Genomic DNA, 23,172 nt, shown 5'->3' on the forward strand with positions numbered 1-23,172 from the left:
GAAAATATTTTTGTTGGGATCTATCTAGTCCTCAGATCTAGTCCGTAGATGTGAGATTCAAGTAGCAACACTTTATTTGTCATATAAAATTACTTGTGTCTTTTTACATACTTACTATTTATTTAACATTACATTGGAAATGTTTCGTCTATATTATTTCTATTTGCAATCATTGTTACTAAATATCTTGTCGACAGAATGTCAGATAACACCGTATAATAATAGTTTGAGCAAAGACTTATGCTTCCAGACACTGAGTGAGTTGCAGACAATGATAATAAGAAAAATCTGTTGAGGGTTTTAATTGCTCACGTTGGTTTACCCTTGATACCCCTGGGTGGTGCGAATGGAGCGACACACTCACGCCGGTGGTAGAAAGTACTGCAATGTAATACCTAATACCTAGGTATAGTAGACGACAGGTCGACATGGCAATTCTCTAGTGACGTGACGTTTTCAATATCGATATATTTTTATTATGTATGTAACAAAATGTGAATACAATAATACCACGTTTTCATTTAAGTTAATATTTATTCATCTGAATCATCGAACGTATCGCTACAAGAACTTAAAGAATCTTCGTCACTGGTATCTCCGACTTTTATAATAAAATCTTTCTAGCTAGTTCTCGAGCTTGAGAGTGAATTATTGGTTTTTTTGCTTGAACACGCGACAAAGATGCAACCGTAGCTATTTTTAAAACACAATAGTAATAAATTATGTGAGCGAGATTATAATCGATAAACGCGGTCGATACGGACTCGTGCGACACTAAGACTAAGACGCCACGGGGACTGTGCGGGTGTGCGGGGCGACCCCGCCTCCGCGGCTCACCTCATGCCCCGATTGCCATGTCGACCTGTCGTCAACTATACTCTGACCCTGAGACCGGTTTTGTATAATGTTTACTTTCCTTTTAATTACTTTTTTATCCTCTTCTTTCCTTTCTTCTCGTGTCTGCCCTGGCGTCAGGGTTACTATGAGCCAAAGGCCCCATCGTTCAAGGATTTTTTTAATTATCAACCACAATTATTTACAGACACAAATAGATTCAAGCGCATTGCTAGAACTCAAGAATTACTGGATATGTTTTTTGAACCGCAAATCAAGAGACATGGTAAAACAATGGTAGAAAAAAACAAACAGCCAGAAAAGAAAGGAATTGAAGAAAATTACAACGTTGTAGAAATGGAAAAGAGCATTTCTAAAAATGATATTAGTAATTCATATTATAATACTAACATATTAAGGACGAAAATCTTGGATGTAACTTGTTATGGTACAACAACACAATTCCAATTTCATGGTAAGTAGGTACCTACAATCTAAAAAAACTAGGAATCTTACTTAAAACTCAGCCATATAAACATTGAAGTTTGTATTTTTTTAGAGTTCCTAACCTCAAAAGGACAAAAGGAATCGTTATACACACCCCGGACACTTCATACAAACAACCTCGTTTTACACAGACACTACACATTGACATTATCAAAGCGGCCAGTGTGGTTAAAAAGTTTTTATTACAGGAACATTCCCATTTTGGGAACGGCACATAGAGATGTGCCCACGTGGGATAGTTCTTAGACACAGAGCAACACTACAAATGGCTACTCCCTTCCGGATTGCACGGAAGACCGTGTTGCTAAGCGTGGGACATTTTAATATACTATAATGACGGGTTAGTGGGAGCAAAGTAATATAATAATGCAATTAAGTATATCTCATAATATTACTATTGTTTAGTACCTAAATCATGAATTTAATATAATTAAATAAATTAATATAAAAATGTTTTAATTATTATTACCTATACATATACCAACCGCTCCGAATTGATAGTCATTGTACCCAGACAACTAATTCTTTCTCTCCTTATAGAACTAATTTATGGGTAGGTACCTACGTACATTGACTAATTTTACTTTACAGCACACTCAGGACACTTCATACAAAACACCTCGTTTTACACAGACACTACACATTGACGTTATCGTACACGCGCATCTTCGTGTGTGACGTCTGATCGTACGATTCAAGTCTAAACTATGTTCGAGGGGAGTGAGGTAAACCTAGGTCAGTCGCTGGTGGGGGGCGGAGAGTTGCCGTTCTATACGTAGTTATTCCTTATTCTATGGTTGCGGCACACCCCGGACACTTCTTACAAAAAAACCTCATTTTGCACAGACACTGCACATTGATGATATCGTACACGTATTGAACACTAAAGTAAGAACAGGGGGGGGGGGGAGGTAAACCTGGCTCAGCCGCTGATGGGGAGCGGAGAGTTGCCGGATTAATAATACTACGTTTTATTATTAATCCTTATTCTAAGTATGGTTGCGGGGCGGGAAGGGGAAATTAGTAGAAAATAGTGTCGCACGTGGTCGATTTCTGTCTAAATGCATCCACCTCATTTCAAAAATTCACCACCTCTATTATACTTGCTGGGCCTTACCATTGTCTTTGAAAAGGACCGGTGACTTACCGGGCTTGACGCTCCGGGTGTAGGTAAGTATAACGTGTATCGTGGTCTCGCCTACCCCGCCTGATCCGGATGGATGGGCAATCTAGCCGATATTTTGGGTAAATTCCCACTTATACCCATTTATTAACCCTCCTTGCCCATCTAAGTATAAAATATAGATAACAACCAACGCGATTCTTTTAATTAAGTAGTATGTTTTTTCCAATACACCGGTTACTTGACTCTGAACCGCGTAATGTAATAAGGCTTACAGTGTGTCGCCTTAAAGCTTTATTAATCTATTACACTAACCATCCGATCCAGTTGGATGAAAAAGTACCTAATATAGGGATACCTTGACCGGCTGTTTAGCATAGTGACATTGATTGATGGTAAGTACTTACTTAAATTGAAATATTTTTATAAAAGTTCGCATCCATCCTCCGCTTGTATTCTGGGATATAAAGGGTGGACAACGATTATAATAATATGGAAAACTTTGCCACAACAAAGGTTCAGTTCCGTTCTGTCACACAGGACAATTTCACTGTCTCTATAATAGTGTAGTTGAAGTGAGAGAGGTTAGCGGAATTTAGTGTAGTAGTGTTGTGGTGGTGGTGTTGTTGCGAGGTCGTGGTGTCGGCTGCGGCGGCGGTGGTGCGCGGAAGTCTTCAGGGTCTGCACGGCAAACAAAAAAATATTATATCGAAGGTGTCGACCAATAAACGCAGCGAATGCTACCTACGTAGATAGACGTCGAACGGCTATTGGTCGAAGCCCCGATATAAATCGCACGGCGCGGTTTCCGTGCCGCGATGGCTGGTTTATTTAAATCACTTTTAGTAGCGTTAGAAGTTGGTCAAAATTTACCTAACATGAGTTTGTATAGTTAGGGCGTGTAGTGTTAGAAGCTTGGCTCTGCGTAAGATAACTTTTTGACATTCATCATCTCCCTAGCATTATCTCGTTTTTTCACAGAGTTCGCTTACCTAACCTGAAGATTTGACAGGTCCGGTTTTTTACAGAAAACCTGTCACACCTTCCAACCCGCGAAGGGAAAACCAACCCAATACAGATTAGGTCACAATACCTCCTAAAATGCATTTCTCGGAAATGTGGGTGTTTTCCTCACGATGTTTTCCTTCACCGTTGACCTCGTGATAACTTTTTGACATTGCGATCGATAATATAACTATTTCGTCTTGTTGGCAACATTTTACATGAAAATATTTTTGTTGGAATCTATCTAGTCCTCAGATCTAGTCCGTAGATGTGAGATTCAAGTAGCAACACTTTATTTGTCATATAAAATTACTTGTGTCTTTTTACATACTTACTATTTATTTAACATTACATTGGAAATGTTTCGTCTATATTATTTCTATTTGCAATCATTGTTACTAAATATCTTGTCGACAGAATGTCAAATAACACCGTATAATAATAGTTTGAGCAAAGACTTATGCTTCCAGACACTGAGTGAGTTGCAGACAATGATAATAAGAAAAATCTGTTGAGGGTTTTAATTGCTCACGTTGGTTTACCCTTGATACCCCTGGGTGGTGCGAATGGAGCGACACACTCACGCCGGTGGCAGAAAGTACTGCAATGTAATACCTAATACCTAGGTACTCTGACCCTGAGACCGGTTTTGTATAATGTTTACTTTCCTTTTTAATTACTTTTTTATCCTCTTCTTTCCTTTTTTCTCGTGTCTGCCCTGGCGTCAGGGTTACTATGAGCCAAAGGCCCCATCGTTCAAGGATTTTTTTAATTATCAACCACAATTATTTACTTACAGACACAAATAGATTCAAGCGCATTGCTAGAACTCACGAATTACTGGATATGTTTTTTGAACCGCAAATCAAGAGACGTGGTAAAACAATGGTAGAAAAAAACAAACAGCCAGAAAAGAAAGGAATTGAAGAAAATTACAACGTTGTAGAAATGGAAAAGAGCATTTCTAAAAATGATATTAGTAATTCATATTATAATACTAACATATTAAGGACGAAAATCTTGGATGTAACTTGTTATGGTACAACAACACAATTCCAATTTCATGGTAAGTAGGTACCTACAATCTAAAAAAACTAGGAATCTTACTTAAAACTCAGCCATATAAACATTGAAGTTTGTATTTTTTTAGAGTTCCGAACCTCAAAAGGACAAAAGGAATCCTTATACACACCCCGGACACTTCATACAAACAACCTCGTTTTACACAGACACTACACGTTGACATTATCAACACGCGCAACCGTGTGTGTGTCTGAGGGCTGCCAATACCTACCTAATTTAACCGTTATTACCTACCTAGGTAAGTAGTACTACTAAGAAAAGATGCTGTTATAATAATCAGTTAATATTTATTTCTTTATTTACCACACCACGACCAAGTAATTTAAAAAAGGAACTACTTAATTAATTGCAAATTATTTTTACATAAAGCCTTTAGCCTAGGTCTTAATTTTAATGCAAATTATTAGCATGTTTTGACGAACAATCACCATGAAAAATATATACAGGGTGGCCCAGAAGTTCATTTCACAAGTTTATTATTCTTCGGCGTTTAACAAGTGTAACAATTTTGGTCGAATTCTCACTTTGACTTCCAATATTTTTTTTTATCTTTGATTTGACTGTTTTTCTTTTTTCACCTAGCGGTACACATCCTTAGGCATACTTATAAAGTAAAATAAAAAAAATATTAAGAAAGGGATAGCGACAAAATTATTATTTTTGAAGTAAGGTAGAAAATCTAGAAAAATGTACAAAATGGGTCATATCTCCTAAACCGTAAATAATCGCTGAACATACATAGGGGTGTTTCTGGTAGCTAATGAGCCCTTCTATCCAATTTTTCATTTTGAACGTGAACTTCTGGGTCACCTGTATAGGCGCCGCGCAGGCGTAAACAGCGCGGGGCAATTACTGTGAGATCAAAAATATTCGAATCAGACGAAAGAACCTCGCGTCGGCGTCCAATTTCAAAATTCGAACATTTATAAACTAAACTGATAAAAAATATAAACAATGGTCTGGGCGCAGCCTTCACGTTTCAAGTCTAAGCTAAGTTCGAGGGAGGTCGAGGTTAACCTAGCTCAGACACTGGTGGGGAGCGGAGAGTTGCCATTCTATACGTAGTATTATTCCTTATTCTATGGCTACGTTTACCTTTCCCCCTCGGTCTTGTCCTCAAACGTGCGAGCGTCAAACTTCACACACACAGATGCGCGTATGTCAGTATCATCAATGTGTAGTGTCTGTGTAAAACGAGGTGTTTTGTATGAAGTGTCCAGGGTGTGCTTATACAGCACTAACTTTTAATTTCATTCTTATTTGACAAACGCTGTTTAATTGTTATCCTTTTATTGCAGATCTTGTTGCGTATCAAGTTACGCGATTCAAAACTACAAGATTAATCTCGCATAAAGTAGAAAAAATTGATTATTGCTCTAGTACGGGTAGGATGGAAGTTTACGTTACATTTAGAATAAAGAATATTCCCAAACTTGTTATAGAGAACGCGAGGTTTTCGTTACGTATTTTGAAATATCCAGACTTCTGGGTTTGTAAGTATTTACCTGTATTTTATATATAAGTAGGTAGGTAGCTACTTATTGTGCCACACGTAATTGGAGCACCGGACCTGTAGGATTAGGTACATACATAGATAATTACTTAAGTTTTCGTGTACTAGGTAATGTAGGTAGATACCTACTTATCATTGATTTTCTAGAAACTACCCAGGTATTTAATTAAAACGCAATACGACGTCAGATGACCAAAATTTGCCCAGAATGAAGTGTACATCAATGAACAGGAATTATACATCAATGGGGTAGTGTATAAATACATCGGGTAGACGTACCTGCCTAAGGTAGGTACTTAGATAATTAAGAGATTAAACGAACTTACGTATAAGTGAAGTTCTATCTCAATTATACGAAGCTCCTTGTTCGAGACGGTTAACAGTGTAGCGTACGTCTTATGCTGCAGCATCGTATTTATTTCTTGAACAAAAAACCAGTATAATTTGTTAGTGACTCATTGCCTACCAGTAGAGCTAACATGCGCTAGGTGATAAAATTTTGTCACGGTCATTTTACCGATTCTGACGACATAATTATGTCGTTTTGTCGATTGGTGCTAACATGTGAACCCAAATAAGTCATGTCGTTCTGTCAAAATACGAACAAAATCACGTGACACGCATGTTAGGGAAAAAACAAACAATATTTATGGAATCAATAGATAATTTTATCACGTCAGCCCTGCTGACACTTCCCCATTATCTTTGGTACTTAAATATTTTTTACTGGGCTTGATTATTGTATGTCATTTCCATATCTCGGGCCTATGGAGTCCCGGACTTTTGGAAGGCGTGCGTGGGGCCGAAGCCAACACGTGGAGGCCACAAGACAATTTAATCTAAATGTGGTATGACACCAACCGGCGATTATCCCTGTATGCACTATGGGAGTGCACCCAAAGACAATCCCCGGTTCGTGTAGGACACAAACAAAGGGAACTGGGCTATTGGGTTGGGGGTTAGTGGACCGGGATACTGGAGCTATGGGGGACTATGGCGCCTGCTCGACCAATGTTCATAACAGAGATACAATGAGCGGGCGGTGACTTGCCACTCACTGGATGGGCCACCTACCTAGCCGACGCGACTGGACGGCAAGGCAGCAACATGGTTGTGAGCAGCTCAGGGTGTCGAGAGGTGTACACCGCTTTCTGCGAGGCGGTTTACCCGCCTCACCAATTCGCGACTTATGCATCTTTCACTTCCACCCTGCGAGCGTATAGCTCTAACGCCCCACTTTGGCCGGCCAATGAAGGCAAGCCAGAGGTGAGAGTCCTGCGGCCCCCGCTGGGGTCCACTCCGGCCGGCCAATGAAGGCAAACCGGAGACGGAAGGCCTGACCGACTCTCAGGGGATCCGTGGTGTCGTCACTCACCAATAGCTCACCACAAGCTGGCCTGCGGAGACTGACTGCACTGTTGAATTCACCAGGTTCACTGATGAATTCACCAGGGGGCGATGGAGTCGTCACATCCCTACGCCTTTATTATTATTATTATTATGTTTGTTTAGGTATGTACACTTGCAGCTCAGAGCTGATGCGTGTACTTCACTGCACTTGTTTTTAAGATTGTTATTTTCTATTATCAATGTTCATGTGGTAAATGTCTAGTCTGTGTTTAAAGGAGTTCATTGGTGGTGCGTGCACTAATTATTGATTCTGGGAGCTTATGAACTATTATGAATTAAATAGTTGATAACTTTTTTATGATTACGTGCTGTGCAGTGCAGAGCCGATTGAATGAACTTCTTCTATGTATATGATTTTTATTTTTTGGGCACTCTATCATATATCTTTACAAATAAATTAAAATTAAAACACATAATTTCAGTGCCGACTCAATGGCGAGCCTCTAGGGAAATAACGATAAATATCCGCGATCACCCGAACGACTGGTATATGAATTGTCCAGATGCAAAGTTGAATGCGACTACCGAAGAAGAGATAGCATATGACAAAGAAAAATGCTGGTTTAATTTCAGTTGCTCCTCTTCATCGTTACAAGACAGACATCGTATTGTACTATACGGCATAGCAGGTCATCTAGCGGTAAGTAATTACGATTAGTAAGTAATTAAACTACTTTGCCGACCGAGCTAGACTCGGGGTGCGGTACGCACGATAGATACCTACTAACACAAACAGACTATACAATACACATTCATAATATAATATCATACTTACATGTTCTATGATTTCGTATTTGTTTCTATTACGTACTTATACCTACATTAACATTAATTACTATTATAAGTAAGTAATACTAACATTAAGTATTTATGTATACATATCTGTGATAATAATTAGTTTATGTACAGTCATGAGCAATATAATGTACCTACTTTAGGACTCTGTCGCACTAACATATTTGACATTTAGTGAGACTTACAGTTCAATTTGTCAAAAAAGTTAATGTGACATGGTACCAAAGTGTATACATATTAATGCTCGTGACCGTACACTAGCAGCTCAGAGCTGATGCGTGTACTTACACACCAAAATACACCTAAATTCTATGTAAGTATTTAATTTGGCAATATTTAATCTGTGTACAAATATTGACGCATATTTATGGAACACGACGTCCACAGGGTCCAGGGTCCACATATTAATAATACCAGCGTCGTGGTTCACGCCGCGAATTGTGCTGAGTGAGGCCCTTTTATCTCAGGACGTCCACCACCGCCTTATGATCACTCTAATGAACATCCTCTATGCTTTTAGTGCCTATTTGTTTTGTGAAAAATTTTAAGTGATGTTATTGTCTTGTCTTTCTGTCATCATCATCGGCCCATTAACGTCCCCACTGCTGGGGCACGGGCCTTCCCTATGGATGGATAGGGAGATCGGGCCTTAAACCATCACGCGGGCCCAGTGCGGATTGATGGTTATTAACGACTGCTAATGCAGCTGGGACCAACGGCTTAACGTGGCTTCCGAAGCACGGAGGAGCTCGAGATGAAAACTTTTTTTTGTGGTCACCCATCCTATGACCGGCCTTTGCGAAAGTTGCTTAACTTCAAGCTTCAGCTCCTCTTGTCTTGTCTTTGTGTGTGGCGTCCTTTTATAATAAATGTTTTAAGTATATTCTATTCTATTTTCTATTAATAATACTTACTCGTATTATCTCCCTAGCATTATCCCGTTTTTCATAGGGTCCACTTACCTAACCTGAAGATTCGACAGGTCCGTATTTTATAGAAGCGACTGCCTGTCAGACCTTCCAACCCGCTAAGGGAAAATCAGCCCAATACAGGTTAGGTCACATACCTCCGAAAATGATTTTCTCGGAAATATGGGTTTCTTCACGATGTTATCCTTCACCGCTGAGCACGTGATAATCATTTATGATCCAAACATGAATTGTAAAATAAATTCGACAATCATTGGTTTAGGCCTGTGTTGGATTCGAACCTGCGACCTCAAAGTGAGAGGCAAGCGTTCTACCAACCGGGCTACCACGTCTCTTACTGGTATAAATAATACGGGAAGCGAGTAAGTACGGTAGGAAGTATGAGCAACGCTTATTTATTATTTTAAAAAATAATTTGGTATTTATTCGTGCCATTAATTTACCTTAAAATATAATAGTGTGATGATCCCTGGCCGGACCACTATTATATTTATCTACTTAATAATATCAATAAAAACTACATAATCAGTGTACAGTCATGAGTACTATCATGGACCTTTTTAACCGGATTCACACCAAAAATATCGTTCGTACATCGGATATATATTATTTGTGAAACAAAAATTCGGATTGGTTATCAAAAATACTAACTTGCACACTAAATTGTACAATCTTACAACAGATTTTCTAAATTAAAACACATAAATAACGGGTTCTTACCGCGTTTAAATGGAAAAAAAAAAAGGTTAATGGTTAAAACAATGTAGAATTTCTAAAACCGATATCTAAAAAGTGCACCACAATAAAATCAAATTCCATTATCAAAAAACATCTACAAATTGACTTATCGTGCAACTAAAATACTTTTCACCTAACTTTATTTTCTTGTTGTTTCTCTGTTTTACTGAAAAACATGTTAGGGCCTGCACCTCAAACGGCGGCGGTGAACATTTGTTTCGTAACGACAGCAGTCACGGGTGCGAGCGAAGCGAGCACGGAAATTCGCGGCACCCCGACACTGTAATATAGGTTACGAAGGTGGTGGGTTAGGTTACTTGCGACCATCGAGGCCCGAAGGGCCGAGAGGCGGCGGTGAAGACCTTTTAAGGTCACTGATTTTGAAGGTTTACTTTATAAAATTGGTATAATGGTAATATTTTTTATTTTGGATAAGTGACCTTGACCTTTAAGGTCAATGACCTCCCAAGGTCACCCGTGGTTTCCGCCCAACCTAATACTCCCACATCCCCCCGGATCCCGAATGTTACATTTGGCGATTTTTGTAAAAAAAAATCGAAATCCTACTTTTGTATGGGACCCTTTTTGCGACACCCCGACCATAAATTGAGTTACCATTCAGTGTGCTAAAGTTTATTCCATGTTAAGTTAGCACTTGATGATTGTCATGTGTACCTAATTATATGAACACGACAGATTAAATTGGGTTTTATTTAGAATAAACGATGTCCCTAAAAGATGATGGTTTTCCTTTAGAAAGTTGTAAGTATTGTGTTTGTTGAACTCAGGAATTATTAGATAATCATTTTAATAATTGTGATCCGTTCAGTAAAACAGTTTTGAAAATAACTACATAGTAATTATATGCAATTCGCATTATTTAGTGTGGAAAATTAGTGTGCAAGTCAGTATTTTTGGTGGAACGTTCAAATAATTTGATCGAAAAAAGGGAATATACAGATATCGATTTAAATACATGCCTTTAAGTACCTTCTATTTTCGTGCTTTTATGCAAGAAAACCGCAATATTTACGTACTTACACCCCACTGAATAATTTTTTAACCCCCCTGACCTGTACAATCATCTGGTTAGGTAATCAGACCCCGTGAAAAACGGGATAAGTAACTGTATTATTAATACAATTGTGTTTTCTTTTTTATTTAACCAGGTAAAAGCTCAGCCAGGCACAGCGATTACGGTTCCACCTTATCCAATGATAACGCCAACGTCAGCAGCGACAACGACTACAACTACGACAACTACGACTACGACAACAACGACTACGACTACGACTACAACTACAACTACGACAACGACAACGACGACTACGACGACGACTACCACGACAACGACAACTCCACGCCCAACGACAACAACAACTGCAAACGCTTCAACAACAGACCCCAACAACGACGATGACAACAGTACTTCCCCTGATGAACAGGAACGTAAAAACGATAAAAGTAAAAGGAGAACTTTTATTATTGTAACGATCTTATCGTTCTTTTTTGGATTTTTCTTCTTCTTTTTTGTATATAAAATTATAAGAATTTTTATTTAAATTATATTATATTACCTATTATTTTCGTTTTATTTTTTAAATTAAGTATATTCTCCATCACGCTGCTAAACTGCGGGTTAGGGGTGTTTTGGGCTAGTCCGGACCGAACGCCAAAACGTGCCTTCCGAAGCACGAAATCGTCTTACTTTTTCAGACCAACAGGTGATTCAGCCAGTCTTAGCTCTCCTCGAAAAATATCGACCCTGATTTCGGCCCGTGCTGATGTATCTGTGTGACAAGTCTTTGCTGTTTATCTTTTGCCATAACAATTCCGTAGGCATGTTAAGTCTGCTCCTCCTAATCTCTTTTTCTATCGTGTGGGTTGTGAGGTGATAAACCTCATCAACCCTGGTGTCAGGGTTATTATTGAGCCGCTAAAGGCCCCTGACATGGCTCATGTAACAGCTAATAAAAATGGGTGTAATAAAAAGGGTAATTATTTATGGTCAAAAACAAAGATAAAAAATGCGTCTGCTATCCATGAAATTAGAACTTATTATTAAATTAAACAAAGGCAACAATGAACAGCTTTCTGCTATACTTTTTCTACTATATACGTAGATTCTTTGGAGAAAATAGCCTGGAAACTCCTTCATTCACTACGTAAAATGACGTTGACAACGATTTATTATTTGCACATATTTAGAACCCCAAAGTTAGTAAAATTGTTTGTCTTTTTATATCAACTTTATTCGCGTTATTTACAAAATGTTCCATCAAAATTATTTCTGTTTGCAATCACTGCTACTATTTATATTGTCGGTAGAATCTCAGGTAACGCCATATAATAGTACGAAGTGTTCGAACGAAGACTTGTGCATACAATTACAAAGTAAGTGCAGATTCTCGTATAGGTACTTAAACAGTTTTGAGCAGAGCACAACTCATAACGACTTGGTATCGGTTTTCAAAGTTAGATTGGAAAGAAATTCTTACGCATTTTATAATAAGTAAATTACCTAATACATTTTGCAGATACCAGACGATGTAAGCGCTTTGCAAGATCACGCGAATTACTAGATATGTTTATTGAACCTCGAAATAATAAGACTCATAGTAAAACAGAGCAAGAAAAGAAAAAAGAGAAAGAAGGAAAGGAGTTTCATAAAGTTGTGGATATAGAAAAGAATATATCTAAAAATGAAATAATCGATACAGATCACAAGTCTAAAAATCAAGTAATTGATACAAAATCTAACAAAATATTGAGACAAAAACAATTAATAGCTGCTTGCGCTGGCTCAAAAACCGTGTTTGTATTTGAAGGTGAGTATTTAATTTATATGCGCATTACATATATGAGTAGATACTCCGTGGTCCAGTGGTTGAGTGTTGGGCTCACGATCCGCAGGACACGGGTTCGAATCCCGGAGGGACAAATCACAAAAAGTACTTTGTGATCCCTAGTTTGGAGGACATTACAGGCTGATCACCTGATTGTTCGAAAGTAAGACGATCCGTGCTTCGGAAGGCACGTCAAGCCGTTGGTCCCGGTTACTCTTACTGATGTAAGTACGTAGTCATGTCAGGGGCCTTTGGCGGCTCACTAGTAACCTAGACACCAGGGTTGATGAGGTTGGTAATCCACCTCACAAACCACACGATAGAAGAATTTCGTTAGGTAGGTACTTTTGGTAATGGTCTTGCTTGTACATTGCCTGGAAGTTCGTACTTTACAATATTAAAACACGTGTTTCGCCCTTTGTCGAACATCTCGTGTGTACTAAACGACATTAAGAGACGTGTCAGACAGGGTCCACATAATATCAGCGTCGTGGTTCACGCCGCGACTTGTGCTGAGTGAGGCCCTTTTATCTCAGGACGTCCACCACCACCTTATGGTCATTTCGACAAACATCCGTCTTGCTTTTTTGTAATTGTTTTAGTGGAAATTTGATATGATGTTGTTGTCTTTTTTTGTGAGTGGCGTCCTTTTATAATAAACTTTTTCTATTCTATTCTATTCTATACGTATTTCACCCTTCATCAAGCAGCTCATGTGTATACCACTCATCATCACCAGCCCATTATCGTCCCCACTTCTAGGGCACGGGCCTTCCCTATGGATGGATAGGGAGATCGGGCCTTAAACCACCACGCTGGCCCAGTGCGGATTGGTGGTTATTAACGACTGCTAATGCAGCCTGGACCAACCGAAGCACGAAGGAGTTCGAGATGAAAACTTTTTTTTTTGTGGTCACCCATCCTATGACCGGCCTTTGCGAACGTTGCTTAACTTCAACAATCGCAAACCGAGCGCGTTAACCGCTGCGCCACCGAGCTCCTCGTCGTACGTACGCAGCAACGTACCATCAAAGGGCCTATATTATTTTCCCAATTATAATCATCACTAATTTAAGAGCCACGCTCTTGTCGGTGTAGCATTCTCCATTATTGTCTATCAAAGACCAATTCCTTCACTTCCTTATAACTTATTAAGACACAACGTTCGCCTTCTCTTTAATCTGTTCCGTGTAAGCTCTTTTTGGTCTTCCCCTTCCTCTTTTACCTTGTAGCTTCTCATCTATGATGTTTTTAGTAAATTCGTCGTGTCTCATTGAGTGTCTAATCATTTTGCCTCTTCTGTCCTCAATAACTCTCAATATTTGCCAATTATAAAACTTATTTGTGCCTAGTAATAAGTAGTTATTTATCTTTTGTTTCTCTGATGTTTATTTGTTTCTAGAAAGAATTATTTGTTACTAAGTATATTATATTTTGCAGATCTTGTAGCCTATCAAACCACACGCTTTAAAAAAACAAGAATACATAAAAATTATATAGAAAAATTCATATGTTGTATGTCTAGTGGTCAGCTTCCGACAAGTGCTTTTTTGAGATCAACCATAATACCTGACCCTTTTATAATGTTTGAAATAGAACTGACATTTGATTTTTATAAATATCCAGATTACTGGGTTTGTAAGTACATAATACTTGTTTTTAGAATAAGTAGAAGGTACCTATTACACAAACACTAATATAATGTAAACATAGTATAAATTAAGCTACTTACTATTAAGCCTACTGGATACAAGACTCTCCTCACGTCAGTCGGCGGGAGTACTTTACCACGCTGCTCCACTGACTGGTGAAAGTGTTAGGATTAGTGCAGCCCGGGTTCATCTTTTAAACAATATTTCCCGATACCTCATTCCGTTTTTAGGGTGCTGTATACATCATTTTCCTCTATATAATCATAAAAATAGTCTTGCAAAAGCTCGAAAGTTATTCAACCTAAATCGGAAGTTCGGATATTCTTCCATTGGCAAGGTCTTTTGAGGTAGAGTAGGTATACCTAGGTGTCTGTGGTGGCACTTCTGGAAGAGCTTCAGTTAAGAATATAGTAACTCAGGAATAATAAGTTTTATATTATCAGAAAACCTGTTGGTTTTATGTTTCACTTTCAATTTAATTCAATTCTTGATTAATAGCTTTTGTGTGATCACAATTCTGCCAGTATCACGTAATGCAGAACATACACAATAGGGCAGGATGTAACGAGATGAAAGGCAATATTTGTTAGGTCCTGATGACTCAGCAAGACTCTTTAGATACAACTCGCCACGAGCGGCAAAGATGCGAGGTGGCAAAGAGGCGTCGAAAATCGAAATCTATAAAAATCACCAATTTTCAAAACTTAATAATAAACCAGGTCACCCTAATGACAAGCAGACAGATGACTGGATTATTCTTCTTATAAATTAAAAGGTACTTACCTAAGTACCTACCTATTTTGTTTCAGTATCTGCGATGGAATTAGGAGTGACATTACGCGACGATCAATATAGGTTTCAAAAATATGACACATGTCCAAAAAGTCACCGAAAAAGCAACGTTAGTTATGAAGAAGAGTTTGAATATGACACTGGAAAGGGCTGGTTTAATTTTACTTGTTACTACTCAACAACAGCAGAACGATATCGTATTCTCAACTTCGGCGTGGCAGGAAATTTTTCGGTAAGGAAGAGAATTTTAATGAGGGATTTTCCAGGCTACGTTTCTCAAAAACAAATAGATGGTGCGGTAAAGATTTTCCTTCGTTTAACCTTCTAATTCCATGGATAACAGACATGTGCATTTTTAGAAACTCACGATCCCGAGAAATGCATTTCTGAGGTACCTGTATGACCTAACCTGTATTAGGCCGGTTTTCCTTTCACGGGTTGGAAGGTCCTATAAAAAAAGCGGACCTGTCAAAGTTAGGTACCTAAGCGGACCCTGGGAAAAAACGGGATAACGCTAGGGAGGTGATGATGCATTTCCATTTTCGTTTATGGTGGTTATAAGTACGCGATAGCAGTCATGAAAATCGTCCACTATCATTGTCGTAGCCAGTTTTGGGTAGGGTTTACTCCAGTAATAAGTATTTTTATTTTATTAGATAAAATCTGAAGCAGCAGCTGCGGCAGATCTATCTAATCCTCTACCAGGTAATGTTATGAACGAAATTCCTACATTTGTCTATGAAAAGCATAACTATACCTGGCCAACTCCGGTTGACCCATGGGACAGAACAACGACAATGACTACTACAGTTACAACGACCACTCAGTCTGAAGAAGATAAAGAAGACCAAGAGAAAAAGAAAAAAGTGAATAAAACAGCTAGCATTATAGGTGTTATTGTTGCTGTTATCCTAGTTGTAGCAGTGTTGAAAGTGTTCGCTGTGTTTGCACTTTTTTGGTGGTGGTAAACATCTTATATCCGCATTCTAAGATCGAAACTTCCTCCATTCGACTCAGTCTCAGCTGAGCATTTTGGTAAGTATTTATAGGCTACTCGACAACGTAGTCAAATGAGATACTTTTTACGAAACGTCAAGACGAAAGTTTTCTTTGGACTTTGTATGGAAATACTCTCCTGTGACGTCATCAATATAAAAGCGGTCAAACGTCGTAGGTACTTATTGTTTCTTAATTCATAAATAAAATTCGAAAATAAGTCCAAAAGTAAAATGAGACTGATTTTTGATCATCTTAGACAGAATTCTATTTCTAGATTAGCATTTTATAACTTATCTTTGACCCAGTCAAAGATCCAATTCCCTAGGACATTACTTAGGTACTGGAGTTGAGTATATCATACTGCCAACATCATCATCATAAACTGCCTAAATACGTCCCACTGCTGGGCACAGGCCTCCCCTCAATCAATCGGAGGGGGTATGGAGCATACCTACTCAACCACGCTGCTCCACTGCGGGTTGGTGGAGGTGTTTTTTACGGCTAATAGCCGGGACCAACGGCTCAACGTGCCCTCCAAAGCACGGAATCATCTTACTTTTTCGGACAATCAGGTGATTCAAGCCTGAAAAGTCCTTACCAAACAAAGGACAGTCTCACAAAGTGATTTCGACAATGTCGTCCCCATCGGGAATCGAACCCGGACCTCCAGATCGTGAGCCTAACGCTCTAACCACTAGACCACGGAGGCTGTTACTGCCAACATAATAATACGAAAATAATTACGTCTCATGCCTCCACTCAACATCCATGGAGTAAACTCGACATAAGGCTAAGGCGCCGTTTAAGAATAGGTACCAATTTTGAGGTGAGTTAGGGAGGCCTTAAGGTCGCCTCAACTGAGGAGTCTAGGAAGAGTCATGTGCGGATCTTAGAATACGGGTGTAAGAGTCGCTCATGTCTGTAGGTTTGGCCTCGGGATCAAAGTATTGTAACTATAAAATAAAAAATATAATTATTATACCAAACAAATTCTTCTTCTTCTATCGTGTGGTTGTTAGGCCAAGTCGGATGCCTAGGGGCGGTTTAAAACCCTGTGTGTAATCGGTTATCTACTACTCCAAACACCTCCACCAATCTGGAGTGGAGCAGTGGAGGAGTATGCTCCATACTCCTTCCGGTTGATTGAGAGATGGCCTATGCCCAGAACTGGGACACAGACTGTTTAATTTCGATTCTTGTGAAGGTAATACCCCACTTACGCAACTTTGCTACCACCAGACTCTTTCTATGGTGTGGGTTGTGAGGTGAATTACCAACGTCATCAACCCTGGTGTCAGGGTTACTATTGAGCCGCCAAAGGCCCCTGACATGGCTCATGTAACGACTACTTACTTACATCAGTAAGTAGTAACCGGGACCAACGGCTTAACGTGCCTTCCGAAGCACGGATCATCTTAATTTACTTTTCCAAACAAATTAGAAACCACTTAGTATTTAAATCCTCTTTAATTTTATTTATTGTCTTTGACGGAAACTAGGTAGGTACGAGATATGAGATCTGCCATAAATAAACAAACAAACTAAACAAACTGTAAAATAAACAAACCTATCTAATTTCGCTTTGTGCCAACAAGCCGCTTCATAACTCGAAAGTTTATGCGGACTTTTATGTGATGCTTCGTCGCCACGCCACGCGCGCAATTTTAGAATAAATAATACACAAAATTATGTTCGTAAATTGTTCGTTATTTGTTCTATATTGAAAAAAAATGTACTATAGTAGATTAAGAAATAATAAATAAAATATGTGGCGTTGCGACGAAGCCTACTTTCTGCCCACGCCACACTTAATGAGATTTAATAAGGTCTTCTATGGTTCCAAATACATCATTAAATAAATGTACTGTTATTGTTCGTTGCATTAAACTTATAATTCTAGGAAATAAATAGACAGAACAAGAAATAATTAAAAAATAAAAATAAGGAGTGGTAACTTTCGATGTATAAGTTCACTAGCAATACGCACAATGAACGTTTGCATTGAGAGAAACATCAGGCGTTTATTCAGTTAGTTTCCGTCACAAACTATTTTCAAATTACTCTCCCTATGGATATCAATATTTTGCACTAGTTAACGTAGCTTAATGCATTCAACGCGGTTGTTTGTTATCAAGTTTAATAAAACTAACAATAACAGTACATTAATTTATTTAATTTATATGGAATCTGACCAATAACGCCTGATGTTTCTCTCAATGCAAACGTTCACTGTGCGTATTGCTAGTTTCTTTTTTTTTGCTAGTTACTATACATCGAAAGTTACCACTCCTAATTTTTTAATTTTTTCTTGTTCTGTCTATTTATTTCCTAGAATTATAAGTTTAATACAACGAACAATAACAGTACATTTATTTAATGATGTATTTGGAACCATAGAAGACCTTATTAAATCTCATTAAGTGTGGCGTGGGTAGGAAGTAGGCTTCGTCGCAACGCCACATATTTTATTTATTATTTCTTAATCTACTATAGTACATTTTTTTTCAATATAGAACAAATAACGAACAATTTACGAACATATTTTGTGTATTATTTATTCTAAAATTGCGCGCGTGGCGTGGCGACGAAGCATCACACGGACTTTTGAGTTAATTCGTTTGGGGTTCGGAGTAGGAGTCTACTCCGAGGGTGGGGGCTTAGGTTTCATCATCATCACCTTTCATCATTTCATTAATCATCAAGAAAAAAAATACGTATGACATGGCTGTATGGGCATAGTTCCCTTTGCCTTACTCTTCAAACCAAAACAAAGAAAAAAAAATATTGGCTGTATGGGCATAGTTCCCTTTGCCTTACCCTTCAAACCAAAACAAAGAAAAAAACATTTTTTCCCTTTTTCCAAAGACCTTGTATAGAATAGACGGAGCATATTTAAGACGAAAGAAAAACATAGGTTTTGTCTTTCGCACTCATGTGAGCCGTCATAAGTTAAAAAGAGATAAATATACTATCGTCGTAACGTCTTTTGTACTCGTGTAGCGGGTTTGTTATAGAAACGTACCTATAGTATATGTTTTTGTATCAGAACCACTAGTGCCGTTCCATGTCTTTATCGACATTATTATTGGCTAAATATTTCATGTTAGTCCAAGATCTAAAAAAATATACATTACAAATTGAATGATTAATTAAATACAGAAATAACGACCTAGTATCCATACCTGGGTGGGTAGAACCACAAGTAAATTAGTTAAAACGATACCTATTTGTACCCTGATAGAAAGATACCTAAGAAGAACCGTACGTTGCGGTGACAGATTCAGAACCACTTATTCAACGTAATTATCATGGACAAACTTGTTAAAGGTCAATTTATCATTTTTGAATCTATGTCATTTCGCAAGGTGTTATGGCCGAGGAGGTCGAGGACGGTCCATCTAGTCCACATATACTATAGTATCATTTTAATACGACATTGCGGCCACCCTTTGGTTGCTATAAATCACATACCTACCCTTTTATAAAAATTAAATAGCAGCGTTTTACCTACCAATAAAACGCTTATTAAAAACTTGCCTAATTCGAAGCCTATGTATGTGAGAGAGTAGCGTTTGACATTTTATCCTGTGGCAACACTGAGTATATTTCTGTCCTTATTGCTCTTACGTACTTGGACGGTTTGTCTCTTTCACACCTGGTAGGAGAAGTGTCAGCATAAAATGCGAGACACGATCGCCGCGCTTCACATTGAGTTTCACATACTTACACCAGGCAGAAATAAAAATTGTAGGCTTCGAATTAGGCAAGTTTTTAATAAGCGTTTTATTGGTAGGTAAAACGCTGCTATTAAAAAAACTGTGCCGTTATTCGAAGCCTATGTATGTGAGACGTGTTTGTTATCGCCTGGTGTGAGAGACCAATGTTGAAATTAACTTTTAAATTAAGCCTAAGTAATTATATAATTTTCATCTAGATACTAAAGCAATTTCATATGATTCTTTTAGGATGTGTCAGTATCATATAAATTAAGTATGCAAAAATCAGTGTACCTACATAGAGCAAATGTAATGACTTTAAAGAAGGGTAATTAACAGTCAAAGACACAATATAGACATAAACATTTATTAAGAAAAATTATGTAAATTATGTATACAGGTCAATTAATAATCTTCTTTATTTCTTCTTTTATGATTAATAAATCAGATTAAACATCATATAATTTAACGCAAACTAAATAACCAGGTCGTATGTACCATATCAAACAGGAGAAAATAATCTAGTTATTGAAGTCGTTTGTTTATCCGGTAACACAGATCTTTTATAATATTTCATAAATACATTCTGCGAGCGCCAATTACCTCTTTTCAAAATCTCGTCTATTGGGAAATTTTGAATCCAATTTTTCGAAGATACCGCTGGTCTGAAGCTTCCGGGAGTTGCATTGATGCCTGCTTCCATCAATAAAGCCTTTAACCAATTTGCAATGGTGGTTCTAGATGCCGCTTTCGGAGGACCACACACTGTTAAAAATAAGTTGTCTAATCGACATTCATCTCGTCGAGTTTTTGATAGTCGAATTAAAGATTTCACCCAAAAAACAGGATCCAGGGAAACGGTTTCTAAATTTGTATGTAATTTCCATCCAGATTGTCTGTAGTCTCCGTTATCTGTTTTGGACCCGTATTTAGGCCAAAATGTAATACAATTTTCTGAAACAACAAAATTGTCAGGGTGAATAGACAGCAAGGTTAGGTCATGAACCCGCCTGCCTGAGCAGAGTAATAGTATGCAAGCAGTACGCTTAGCACACACAAACAGGTCAAAATTGAGTTGAAAATTGTTCGAGAGCCAAGATGACAAAACATCAATATCCCAGACAGGAGGTTTATCTTCTTTAGGTGTTTTATTGGAAATAGATTTTAAGATATGCTGCACTAAAGGATGAGAACTTAACTTTTCTGTGAGGTTTGGATTGCACAAAGTTGAAACTACTGATTTATGCATTACAATTGTATTTTTAGAAAAATTTTCTATCAAATAGAGGTCTGATAAATACCTGGCCAAATCTGATCCAGAGGGAGTTGTCAAGGATATTTTATTCTTTAGCGCCCAGCTTGACCATCGACGCCACACAGATTGGTAAGATTTTATCGAAGAATTTCGCCAACTGGATTTAAGAAGTTGTATTTGGTCCTGAGACCAACCTTTTATGGCCTCACTCCACCCCCACATTTCCATGCCTCCAGTGTTATATCCTGGACTTTGGGTGGTGGAAAGCTCGTTGATGTGTCTATTAGGACTTCCGTTAGGTTGTAAATTGTGAATGGGGGAGCTATAGAGCGGCTGCGAAGGTCCGGACGCCAAAATGCCTTCTCCCACCTGGGAGCTATCACTATGTACACTCCTTGGGCATTGTTGAGGTGAGTCAAAACTCGAGGCAGGAGGAATGGTGGCGGAAATATCCACGCTAGAGAGAAATTCCATGTTCGGCTCAGGGCATCGTAAAATTCTGCTTGCCTGTCGGTTACGTCCAAGCTTACGTAGCGTGGAACTACATGAGCCGTCTGGGATGCAAACAGATCTATGTCGGGAAGGCCCCATTTCGAGAAGATCTTTTGTGTAATTTGAGGTAGCAGGTGCCATTCTGGTAGTTTGCCTTGGCGGGACAGCTGGTCTGCTTCCACATTGTACCGACCCGGCAGGTGATGAAGCGAGAGTTTTATGTTGAATAAATCCAGGATTTGGTAAATCTGATTTGTTAAATATAACAGGGACATTGACTGGGTTCCACCCTCGTTTTTCAGGTAGGAAAGAGCTGTTCGATTGTCGGATTGAATCGATATTGTAGAGTTTCGCATGTGAAGGGCCAACGCTTGAAATACTTTCAATATTACCAACATTTCCTTCTGATTCGAGTGAAGATTGAGTTCGGGAGCTGACCACGTGCCCGACATGATCAAATTGTCGATTTGGGCTCCCCAACCCAGACCTGATGCATCTGTTGCTATATAATGCGACACTGGACTTGGGTGAATAATTGACCGACTGTACAGATTTTCTAACCACCAATTCAGTTCTATTAATGCTGGCTCGGGAACAGGGAAATGTTTGTAAGGGCGCATAACACTTAGCCTTTGGCAAAAGGTCAGCAAGGCCCTGTGATTTAAACGACCTCTGGGAATGCAGAAGCTTGCAAAATTCAATAGGCCTACTAAGGATTGCATGATCTTTAAGTTGGCAGTTTTCGTCTGAAGAATATTTTGAATTTTGCGAGTTATTGTCTGGCATTTGTCGCTGGGTAACCATTTTATGTTGTGGAACGGATCCCACATAATACCCAGGAAGTGAAGTTGACGTTGAGGTTTCAGCACGGATTTTGAAAGGTTTACGGTCCAGCCTAGGTAATTGAGCAAATCGACTGTTAACGAAACATGTCTCTGGAGCATGTCTTTGTCTTGGTGGACTATCAAAAAGTCGTCTAGGTAGACTAGCATGCGTACACCCTGGGTTCTTAGGATCTGCGCGACCCAGTTCGTCAAAGTGGCAAATGTCTTCGGAGCGGTGGCTAGTCCAAAGGGTAGACAAGTCATTTGCATCAGAACTCCTTGATATATAAGGCGCAGAAAACACCTGTGTGCGGGAGAAATCGGGACGTGAAAGTAAGCATTTGACAAGTCTATTTTTGCCATCCAATCTTGTGGCTGGAGGAACGTTGGTATTTTTTGAATGTTTACTAGTCGAAATTTGCTTACATGTACAAAGTTGTTGAGGTTGCGCAGGTTGAAAATCGGGCGCTGTGTTCCGTCCTGCTTGGGTACTAGGAACATTTGAGAAATAAAACTTGGAGTTGTAGGAGCTTGTTCTAGAACATTTGTTTGTACGAGCTGGGACAACACAGAAGTCATTTCCTGAGAAAGTGGAGTTTGGAGCGGATGGTCGTAAAATGGAAGATGAAGCGGTGGTTTTATTTTGAATGGGATTCGAT

The 23,172-nt window shown here is 38.7% G+C and overlaps 1 protein-coding gene across 6 annotated transcripts; it reads left to right on the plus strand.

Annotated features, from left to right (window-relative positions):
• The first annotated feature begins 76 nt into the window (after positions 1-76).
• Positions 77-11,520, plus strand: LOC126366290 (uncharacterized). Of its 6 annotated transcripts, none has more exons than XM_050009379.1 (5): positions 77-406; positions 1,043-1,309; positions 5,851-6,045; positions 7,898-8,115; positions 11,107-11,520. In XM_050009379.1, the coding sequence occupies exons 2-5, from the start codon at positions 1,090-1,092 to the stop codon at positions 11,497-11,499; spliced, it is 1,026 nt and encodes a 341-aa protein (XP_049865336.1). In that variant the 5' UTR covers positions 77-406; positions 1,043-1,089; the 3' UTR covers positions 11,500-11,520. The 6 variants fall into 6 exon arrangements, with proteins under 6 accessions (XP_049865336.1, XP_049865335.1, XP_049865333.1 ...); XM_050009378.1 differs by lacking the exon at positions 1,043-1,309 and adding an exon at positions 4,269-4,535; XM_050009376.1 differs by having other exon boundaries at positions 77-257.
• The last annotated feature ends 11,652 nt before the right edge of the window (positions 11,521-23,172 follow it).

This window comes from Pectinophora gossypiella, chromosome 4, assembly GCF_024362695.1.
Source record: "Pectinophora gossypiella chromosome 4, ilPecGoss1.1, whole genome shotgun sequence".
Lineage (NCBI taxonomy): Eukaryota > Metazoa > Arthropoda > Insecta > Lepidoptera > Gelechiidae > Pectinophora > Pectinophora gossypiella.

Coding starts and splice junctions, on each gene's coding strand:
- LOC126366290 (XM_050009376.1), top strand. CDS start 140: ATGTTTCGTCTATATTATTTCTATTTGCAATCATTGTTACTAAATATC. Junction 1,310..5,850: donor AACACAATTCCAATTTCATG/GTAAGTAGGTAC, acceptor CTTTTATTGCAG/ATCTTGTTGCGTATCAAGTT. Junction 6,046..7,897: donor ATATCCAGACTTCTGGGTTT/GTAAGTATTTAC, acceptor ACATAATTTCAG/TGCCGACTCAATGGCGAGCC.